This window comes from Pteropus medius, unplaced genomic scaffold, assembly GCF_902729225.1.
Source record: "Pteropus medius unplaced genomic scaffold, Ma_sr-lr_union100, whole genome shotgun sequence".
In the NCBI taxonomy this organism is placed as follows: domain Eukaryota; kingdom Metazoa; phylum Chordata; class Mammalia; order Chiroptera; family Pteropodidae; genus Pteropus; species Pteropus medius.
The window spans coordinates 142799-153716 of record NW_024345601.1 but is presented as its reverse complement, the minus strand read 5'-3'; the positions used below and the strand labels follow the sequence as shown (position 1 = coordinate 153716).

The 10918-nt window shown below is 46.9% G+C and overlaps 1 protein-coding gene across 1 annotated transcript; it reads right to left on the bottom strand.

Annotated features, from left to right (window-relative positions):
- Positions 1 to 518: 518 nt before the first annotated feature.
- On the bottom strand, positions 519 to 7544 carry CD93 (CD93 molecule). Its single transcript, XM_039874335.1, has 2 exons — positions 5386 to 7544; positions 519 to 5125 (listed from the first exon to the last, which is right to left on the bottom strand). Exons 1-2 carry the CDS (start codon positions 7302 to 7304, stop codon positions 5101 to 5103), a joined length of 1944 nt encoding a protein of 647 aa, XP_039730269.1. The 5' UTR covers positions 7305 to 7544; the 3' UTR covers positions 519 to 5100.
- Positions 7545 to 10918: the final 3374 nt, after the last annotated feature.

Sequence of the window (10918 nt, the reverse complement as noted above, 5' to 3'; positions counted from 1 at the left end):
AATTAGTTAAATAAGCTGAAAACGCTTTGGCAACAAAGTGGTGATAATGCTCCTATGATAATTAGAAAATTGTGTTTATGCATCACACCAATCAGACATGTTTAATCCTGTACCAGTTGTCACCCATGCAATTAAAAGGATGTAGGGAATTAAATGGTGAAGATGGAGGCACAGAGGAGTGAACACTGGATCCAAAGGCAAAATCTGGGAGCATTCAATGAAGCCTGGGTGTCAGCAACTGGGACACTGGTCAGACTGCAGTCCAATCCCTCTGTATGTCCATGTTCCCTAGGGCAGAGTGCTGGGTGATGGTGCAGGCAAGAGGGCAGTGCCTTGCACTCACCTAGTGCTCTAGGGTTAGTGTTCCCTCAGTAGCCGAAAATGCAGAAATGGGGCAGTCAAGGTACCTTCTTTTAGCATTCTTTGAAAAAGAAAACAGATATATCTAATGATCGTGAGTACAAGTGTACACGTATTTTGAGTTGTTATAAAATATTTTAAAACAAGTTGACAGCAAGTTTATTTCATAGTTTATTAGAATAGGTGCGTAACACAGAGAGCAAAGATAGACAAACCTGCCACTTCCTGAGGCTGACCCAAGATGTGTCTCAGTTTCTCAGAGTTCTGAGGAGCAGTACAGTGTTCAAGGGTGCCCTCCCCTCAATCTGTGAAGCAGTCATGCTTAGGATGAAAATAAACTCTGTATAGAAATTCCATGATTCCAGAATTAGTGGAACAAATCTCAAGTACACATATTTAAAAATACTTTCATTCTCATATAGTTTTCATGAAGTGATTACTGATGTTTATAAATTGTGGCTAATATAATACAACAAGACCTTACATACGACCTAATTCAAGCTTAAGCCAAATACATAAAAAAGAGTTTCAGCCCAGAGGATCAGGGGATGAAATTACTGAAAGGAAACACTTGCCACATTACAGATAAAAGAGACAATTCAAGAAGGGAATTCCAGAGTTTCTTCCTAAAATAGATGGATGTTATCTCTAAGAACAGACCAAAACACAAATCACTTTTTAAAAAAAGCACTTCAGTGAATATTAGTTCTGGGAATCTGAAATGGAATAAAGTATATGATTATTAGATATGTGGATAATTTTGATTATTGTCCTCTTTTTTGGGTTAACAAACCCCACAAACCACAATGATTTAAGCAGTGGATTTTGCAGCCATATCGGAACAGATGTTTTCAGGGCTCATATCTCAGATTCCCACACTAAACCTATTGTTTAAGGTGATGGAAATATGCAGGGACATTACACCATTTGCAGCTGCTAGAAAGCAATGCTTTCCTGTTTTCCTGATCTAGACAATGGAGAAGCTCAGAAGAAAAATAATACAAAAAGGCTTTCCTATATTTGCTTTAAAAAACTGCATTATTTTGAATTTAGTACATTTTTTGGTCAAATCTCATGTGTCTTCTCTTAGTTTTCACAAAAATGTTTATGGGAAAGAAAGCTGGAATAAAAGTAACTAATGATCAAATCCATATTCTTTAAAGGTTGCTCAGTGTTACCACACAATTAGCTCAGGTACCATCTCTATATGCTCTGACAACTACTCATGATTAGAACATGAAAGAGAATGGCAACATACATGTGTGTTTAAGAGAAAGGAAATTTGTTTCATACTCAGTTCCTCCTGTGTGATGTTCATGAGTGTACACTACACACTTAATTTTTATACCTTACAACTTGTTTGCCTGGTCATGGGGAGATGTGAGGAGTCTTTCCCAAGAGTTGCTAGTCTATCACTGAATAGAACCTGGGGCCAGAGATGGCCTTGCAAAGCTTGGCAATGACTGCAGCCCTCAAGTCCTCCCATCCTCAACTCAGAAACTGCTTAATTCAGCCACGTAATGCTGCTGGAAAAGACACCATGCAGATGTATAGCACCACAATGTCGCCAGGATGATGATCAAGCCACCCTCAAGGGCTGCTTTTACCCTGAGGCCACAGTGTTGAGCAGTGGTGGGTCATCCTACAAAGGACACTCACCAAGTCCACCACTCCTCAGGCATTTTCAGAAATAGCCCCGCCCTCGGTTCTCTCCAGTCGTCAGATTCCCTGGAGAAATTATCCTCCTGCTTCAGGCTTCTCCAAATATAAACAAGAAAAAAGAACAGAAATGTTCCTAAAATTCAGGAATGAGCCTAGTGGGCTGCATGTTTAAGGGTGCCTTCTCCTTTAAATTATTTGACTTGGGAGGTAGAGGGTGGGAGATGTGAGTTTGTCCCAAATACAGTTTTTCCAAGAGTCTTCCAGAACATTGAACTCTGGAAAACTCTAAAGAAAGTCTCTATTGCTTTAGAGCCTATTGCCAGGCGGAGCCTTCTCTCTCTCCCCATTGTCCACTTATTGTGCTGCATGGCAGGTCAGGAACAAGCAGAACCTGGTTTGTTCCTGCCCAGCCCAGAGACATGGTTGAGGAACCTGACATGGCAGAGCCCCTTCTCCCTATGCTCACTTCCATCCATTTATCTGGCTATGTCATGGCAGAGTCATCTGAGGCCCCTCTGAATAAACAAGAGGTTTGTCAATGACCGTGTGGCTGATGGCCACTTGTTAATCCATTGCTGTGGCCCTAAGCTTCTCAACACAAAGATTACAATACCTCAGACAGAATTACAGAGATATTAAATGAGAGAATAAAGCAACTGTTTGAGGCCATTCATTTTCATCAGATCCTCTGCCTGAGGTCATGTAGGTTGGGTATCTTCGCTGCTGGTGCACAGTGTCCTGAGAGCAGGAGATCTCACTGGCCTTTGGAGGGCCAGCTGTGCTGGAGGGGATTCTGAAAAACTGTTATTTAACAACCCATTTTACCCCTTGTGGGTTCCTCAGTGGGAATCCACGTGGTCTCCCCGGAGTGGGGGACTAGGCTGCCTGTTCCTACCACAGAAGAACTCAAACACAGAGACCAGACGATGAGGCTGAAATGGAGGAGAAACCAAACACTGTCAAATGAGAGGGCACATTGGCCACCTCGGCCAGTCCAGGGCCCACAGAGCCACAGGGCACTTGGGGCAGAGCCCACAGTAGGGATGGCTCCTCCATCCCAAATGAAAAGGGTGAGAGCTGTAAAGGTATAGGGGTAAAGCTGCCGACTTTGTATTTATTTCAAGGAAGGCAGATACTAGTCAGCAACATATCTGACCAAGTCTTAAAATCATCTGAATGGCCAACTGGTTGGATCTTGTGGCCAATGGCACAGCTTTTATCTCCTTGAGTGTTAAACACCAATACTCCAAGTGAAAATTGACTTTAAAAGGCAGAAGTTCCAAACCTCTGCTATGCTCCTCAGAATCTCCATATTTTCTTTCACCACCCCCTTTTCAGTTTTCCATTGTCTTAAAAAAAAAAAAAAAAGAATGAACTGTATTGACAAAAACTGACAAAAGGATGTTTAATTGACTGTGAAGTCTATGCACCTCATGCTACTCCTACCCAAGGTAAGACTTCTAAAACAGATACATTTCTAAGGCAAAACCAGAAACAATAGGGTATCCTCCTTCTGAGAGGCAGAGTTTAGTCTCCAGAAGGAAACACATTCCCTCTGTCCTTCTGTATGGTGGCTTCAGAAAGCCCCCAGGTCACCAGAGGCCTCCCAGTGCTACTCAGGCAGCTCTAACAATTCCGACCAAACATCTTAGCTGTTTTCTGATGACTCAGGTAGAACCGCAAGCTATCAACCACATCCTAAGGAAAAGTCTTTGTAAGTGAGCTTTTTAAAATGAGAGTGTAAACTAAAATTGCTTTGAGCAGTTTTTGCAGTTGTAAAAGACTTTAGTTATTTTCTCTTTCTCTCTCTCTCCCTCACTTTTTAAGGAAGAGAAGAAGGGGACACAAGTTCCTGAAGTAGCACTGGGATAGCATCCCACATGACTTATCCCTGACTTTTTGTGTGCTACAGCCACACATCAGGATCAAGTTCTCAGGATGTAGTATGGACTGTGAACTGTGCTAAAATGCTTTATGATGACAGCTTTCAGAACTCAGCATATCATCTCCCTCACATGTCTTTTAGAAACAAGCAGAGCAAGAGACTTTGTAGTGCTTTCTCCATCTACAATCAAAACACCCAAATCCAGAGCTGCCTGAGGTGGAGGCAGGGCAGCCTGGGGTGGGGGTGGGTATCTTGGGGCTACACTGACTCAGACAAAAATTGTCTTTGGTTTTCTTCCTTATGAGTGTTCATCTCATCAACAGTCAAGTGTGTAACATCAGAACATACAGATGAATTTAGATTCAAGTGCTTGTGGAACAAACCCCTGGTCTGTCTCTACAGCACTTTAGAATTTGTTTTCAAAAATCCTTTTAACTCACTTCATACAACTTTTACCACATTTTTTTTTTCAGGCTTTGCTGGCAAACAAACACAAAACTATCAGAAACTTAAGAACAAGGAAACATGATTTCTAAACTCCCTGCCTCCTTTTTACCTAAACAATTAAGTGAATTTCTGGTCTTTGTGGAGGATTTCACCAACATCAAAGCCAGCAGGACTTGTTACAGGAAAACATATAAATGTAAATGTAAAAAGATATTTCCAGTTCTGAATATGTTCCCTTCAACAACAATAACAACAACAACAACAACAAAAAAGAGAGAGAGAGAGAGAGTCTTTTATATAATTAAACAATTGGCTTAATCTCTGCTATACTAAGAGGAACAAACCATTTCAGTCCTTATTAGAATTTTCAGACCCCTTTTCTTCTTAAATGACTCCAGTGAGCAGAGAAACAGCTGAAATGGAACCTATTAGCACCTTACTTGTAATTTAGAATCAGTGCAAAAAATGAAATTAGTCACCTTTGAATTTGACAAGAGAGAGTGAGTGAAAATTGTTAACATTCACAAAATTCCTGCCATGACACCGCAACTTCAGGAATATCACACACGTGTAGACTATACCTGCACATTCCAAGTTGCCAGGCTTTTAAGGAGAAGATTTACAACTGTTTGTTAAGATTCCAGTCCAATCATTCAGAAGGATGTGGGTCCTGCCTTCTGATGAGGGTCACAAAGCTCTGAAGATGGTAGCAGCCAACTGTCAGTGTCTCTGAGGTCACCTCACCTTCAGCAGTCCATCCCAGGTGTCAGACTATGGAAAACAAAGGATGACAACATTGGAAGCTGCTGTGCGTTGCTGGTTATATCTATTCCCTGAGGGAGGCCCACATGCACCCACACTGCCCTAAGGGAGCTTCCACATTGACTCCGGTTGACAGTCAGGTTGGGTTTACCATCCAGCATAGACGGCACCTGCCCCTACCATCTTCTTGCATGTGCTGTGGTCATTGCCCACCCATCTCCCTGCTCCTGTCCCCTCCTGCCACCCCTGGAAACCTCGGGCCTCTTTACCTGTACTGGTTCTCCATGGCCCTGCTCTCAGCTCGCTCTGGAACCCAGGAGTAGCTGTCTGCTGCATTCTGGGGCTTTTTCTCCTTCTCTTTCCTCTTGGCTTTCCGCTTGCGGTAGACCAGCAGCCCTAGGGCCAGAGCCAGCAAGAGTAAGATGGCCACCACAGTGCCCAGAATGCAGAACAAAAGCAGCTTTTGCCCATCGATGCCATCATCCCTTTGTTGGACCATAAAATCCCCACCCGTAGACTCCTCATGGCTGGTGGTAGCTGTGGGGTGATAGTTGCTGGGTTCCATCCCGACACCATGAGGCTCACTGGGGGCCAGCGTCTTGAGTGGGACAAGGGTGACAGAGACATTCAGTGGGAGAGAGGGTTTCCTCATGGCGGGCGCCACCTTGGAGGTACTCTTAAGATCCCCAGTTGGACTTGACATTGTGGCAGAAGGCACAATCCTCCCCTGTCTATCTCCTGTGTTCTCCCCCTGGGGAGGCCCAGCCGATGGTTGCAGGGACATGGAGCCCTTGATGCAGGAAACTCCGTCAGGGGCCAGCTCCCAGCCTGGCAAGCAGCCGCAGCGGAAGGACCCTTGCATGTTGAAGCATAAGCTGTCACAGGGGCTTCCCTCTGGGCCCTCACACTCATCCATGTCCTGGCACTGGGTGTTGTCCTCCTCAGCCAAAACATAGCCATCCTTGCAGGAGCAGTAGAAAGAGCCATCTGTGTTGGTGCAGTCCTGAGCACAGGGCGAGCGGCCTGGGGCACACTCATCCACATCCTGACAAACCCCCTCTCCGGGGCCACTGGGCTCATAGCCCACCCAGCATTGGCAGCGGAAGCCCCCAGGGGCATTCACACACTCCTGGGCACAGGGGGAGTCCTGGCACTCATCCACATCTACACAATCTTGGTGAGTTGAGTCTAGTTGGTAGCCTTGGGGGCAGTGACACGTGTAGTTTTTCCCGAGGGGTCCAGGAACACATGTGGCTGCCCCTCTGCAGGGGTTGGAGCTACAAGGGTTCCGAGAGGTACAGGTCACCAGGTCATCCAGCAGCCGGTACCCAGGTCGGCAGCCACAGCGGAAGGAGCCATCTCCCCCCTCGAAGCAGTCCTGCTGGCAGCCCCCGTTGTTGAAGTTGCAGCCATACTCGGAGCTGACACAGAGGGGGCCTGAGCTGCCCCAGTCAAACACATCAGTGGCCTTCTCTTTGCACAGAAAGAAATGCTTCTCAATCTTATCCTCATCCCCACAGGCCACATTGGCCACTGAAGCAAAGGGCACTGCTTCCAAAGAAGAGCTGGTGGCCTGGAAGGGGGTGGTGTAGTTTACCCAGCCTGGGCCCCCCAGGGCCAGGGGCCGGCACATACCTTTGAAGCTGAACTTGCACACAAAGCCCTCGATGTTGCTTCCAGGAGAGCCTTGGCTCCCACAGGGGCCCTCAGACCACTTGGGAAGCGAGCTGGTGAGGGGAGAGAGGGACAGGTCCAGCATCAGGGACACACAGCGTCTGGAGATGCAAGAGTTCTTGGCCTCCTTGTGCCAGTTGGCGTAAAGTGTGTCCTCCCCACCGCCTACCCAGCTGAAGCCCTTCAGCGGCAGGCTGGGTTGCAAGCACTTGCCCTTCTCTCGCTGGAGTCCTATCCAAAACTTGCCCATCCGGGGTGCCAGAGGCACCCCTGGCTGCAGGAGCTGGGCCAGTGCTCTTTGGATGTGCTGGGCTTCCTTCTCAGTTCTCACCGTGGCCAAGTTGCCCCCATTCTTGCTGCAGAGTACCTGGGCCTCAGCCGCATTCAGCTTGCCCCAGTGGGCCGTGTAGCAAGCAGTCCCCGCGCACACCACTGCCTCTGTCTCTGCACGGGTCCCCGCCCAGGGCTGGCTCAGGAGCAGCAGCAGCAGCAGCAGGCTGGTGGAAGTGGCCATCGTGGCCTCTGTGTCGCCCTTGGGAGGCTGGAAGCCAGACAGTGACAGTGGCTGCCCCAGCTGGGCTCGAGGGCTGCTGAGGGCACAAACACTGACACTCTGGCACAGAGAAAGACACAAAGACTGTGGGCTTTTCACGTCCCCCTGATCCAAGGCGCATCCTGTGCTGTTGTACTTCTTATTTCTCACCGGATACCGGGACTTCCTGCAGTGAATAGTTTTCTGACTCCTGTTGCCTTCATCACGGTTTTGTTGTTCATAAAAGGAGCCAGACAGCTTTTCTGGGCCCCTGACTAAGCTCTGGGGAAATGTGGCGGCAGGCGGGGAAAGAGGTTTACAGCTCTGGGACACCAGCTAGCTACTTTATGTTGGTTCTCTCTCATCTGCACAAGGATCTTAAATGGCATGCTACGGAATGAGAAGATACTTTTTGGGGCTAGAAACTTGAAAAAGCTCCCTGAGTAACCCATAATAAAATTCCACTTTGGTTTGCAAACAACCAGAAGGGGGAAAAAATCCTCAGACTTGAGACATGAGGCCATGAATGGTTATAATTTTCAGCCTTTTTTAGAAGCAAACTGGATTTTTCTTTTGCCTATCTCATGTTCCTTTCAGCTTTGGAAGTCTTTTTTCTTTTATTCCCCCTATCGTGAACTTTAAATAGAGAGGCAGTTTTTAAATAGGAACTGAGCCGTGGGAATGTCTGAGTGTTTAAAAAAAGTCAAGCTCATCGAGAACATTAAACCAAATTGGGCAAAATTTAGCAGTTTTCAGGGTTTCACAAGTGAATACATTGTGTTGGGAGGCGGTGGTGTCACAAAAAGCTTCAGAAAGAAAAAACAAAAATGTTTCTGGCCTCCTGACCCTGGGCTTGACGCCTGCCTCCCCCACTTCAGGGTTCCCGGGAAGGGTCAGAGCTCTGGGCCTGGAATGAGGATCTGGGCGGTGGCTGACCATCTCCTGCACAACAATTCACCAAAGGCCCTGGACTCCAAGAATTTTTTCTCTGCATCACAGCCTGTTTTGCTCATCGGGGCTATTTTTTGTTGGGGGTCCCCCAGAAGTAGACCCTAAGAAAAGAATTTGAAGCAAGTAGTTTATTTTGAGAGGAAGAGTGAGATTGGAAAAGGAGGAACCCACACAGAGTGACTGAAAGAGCAGGTGACACTGGTGTCTGGAGTTCTGCTCTCTGGGACACCTGAGAGATGGTGTGGATCACATAGCAGTCTTCTCAGCTGAGGAGAGGGGGCTGGGGTAGTTCTCCTCCAGCTTCTCTCCTCAAGGGCGGCAGCAGCTTCTTGGTGCTCTGGGCTGAAAGTGAGGACCCAGGCCACTGGAAGGAATACTCTGGTGGAGAATCATAGGGGACTTCCAAGGGGCAATGGTGTGGTACCAGTGTCTGCCACATTTGAGTTAGGGTTTTATCGGGGTTAGGAACTCACTGGCTTTCAGTCCCCCCAAGGCATAAAGTTCCCATATCAGATTATAGTTGGAAATCTTTCAGAGGTGTTTCTTATGTCTTACTTTCTTAAAATAACATTTGAGATAGTCCAGGGACCCTCTCTCAGAACACATTGAATATTCCCTGTGTTCCTTAGTGCTTATGGAGATCCGTTCATCATCTATCCATCCACCTAGCCGTCCATCTGCCCGCCTACCCATCCATTCAGCCGTCCATCCACCAGTCTGCCGACCAGCCCATTCATCCATTCATTCAACCAAAGCCCCTATTGTGTGTTGGGCTAAACACTGAGATTCTGGGAGAAAATGTCTGCCTTCATGACCCTTGAAATCTATTAGAGTGGATGGATTTGAACACATTAAATAGTTGCAATTGTGATAGGTACCACAGGGAGAAGCTTAGAGTGTCAGGAGAGGTCCTGACCTGGTAGGGGATGGGCTGTTGGGAAAACTCCTCTGGAAATAATGGCAATGAAGCCAGAAACTAAAGGGGAAATATCTAAGGAAGGGGAATGATGTCCATAGAGGGGAACAGCACATACCAAGGCCCTGTAGTGGGAGGCTTGTGACCTTCACAGGGAGCGAAGGAAGGGTCGTGAGACTGGAGCCCAAGAAATGAGAAAGAGGGTCCAGGGAAGGTGGAATCCTGTGAGCCTAAACAGGGGAGATCTGGGGCTTCTTAAATCCAGGGGGAATCACCAAGGGGATGACATACTGAGACATGGGTGAAACAGAGCACCTCCCACTATGGAATGGGGAGTGGGCTGATGGACCCTAAAAAGTATGAGGACCCCTCAGCAAATGACTGCAGGTTTTTAGGCACAGAGGATGCTGACTTGGACTGAACTGGGCCCCTCAATGAGAGACAGCAGATTCAGGAGGTGATGAGGGTCCAAATAAGATTATTCTTGGTGCTGCATGGAGTGAGGGTTGGAGGGCAAGGGAGGTCCACAGGGGACTTCATAGCTTTCCGCTTGTGCCACCAGGGTCCAGAGTCCTGGAAGGTTGTGTGTCCTGAAGGTAGGAAAACAGGGCCTGGGCTGAATAGCAATCAGAAGGGTCTGCCTCTTGGGGCTGAGAATCTCTCAGACTCCCTCTCATCATGACTCGCCTTCTCAGGACTCTGAATTTGCCTCTAGATCTGGAGAAGTAGCCAGGTTCAAGGGAACATAGGAGAGCTGGTTGGTGTCCTCAGCTCTCGGCCAGTGTAGCTAGGCATTTAGGCTTAATGAAGGTCAGTGTTAATCTCTGCCTGAGAGAAGCTGCATTTCTAAAGGTTGATTTACAGGCAGGTGAATCCTCAACGTTCTCTAAAATCGATCTAAAGATATTTGCCTTGGGTTGCAATGCAGTCTGGCATATACTCATAAAAGTGAAATTTTCTCTTGGTTTAGATTCCTGTCTGTGCAGAGCTATATTGCTCAGTTAACTGTTGTGGTCCTGTAGGATTCAACCAGCATTAACATAGGTTGAATGAGTGGCTTACAGCTTGTTAGTCACTCTGACCCCCAGATCTTTTACAGGATATCTTCTTTTGCTAGCAGTTCTTCATCTTCCACATAAAAAAATTCAAATTAACTACTCTTCACTTAGCCAAATGTTGGTATCTTAAAGAAGAAAATGAAATAGCAAAGACATGTGCAGTTTATTCATTCATTAACCCAGGAAGTATCTCTGAAGCACTTGCTATGAGAATGGTCATATAAAGTTCAGGAACCACCCTGCCCTGGGAGTCGTGGATTCCACGTTATCATTTCCATTAATCTGGTTTACTCAGCCTTGGCTCTATTTCCCTGATCTATAAATAAAGAGATGGGAACAGGGCCCCTGGATTTCTTTCTCCCTCTAGAATCAATAACACCAAGCTCCTGCTTCCTTTATCCTCTGGGAATTGGGGAAGAGGCAAGCTGGAGAGACAATGGGGACCAAGTCCCACTGCCAAGTACTCACCTGATGGCACAGGGAAGTAAACCACCTGTCTAAACCGCACAGGTGCAATTTCCCCCATATTGACCCTCTGAGTGTCAAAATACAGTGCGGTTCCTCTGCTGGCTATCTCCTCCCTCCTTGTTCCCCACATTGTCTGATTTTCACTCTGTTCCTCAATTCTTCAGTCACAACCTGCTGACCTTGGTTGGGTTAACTCACCTGGG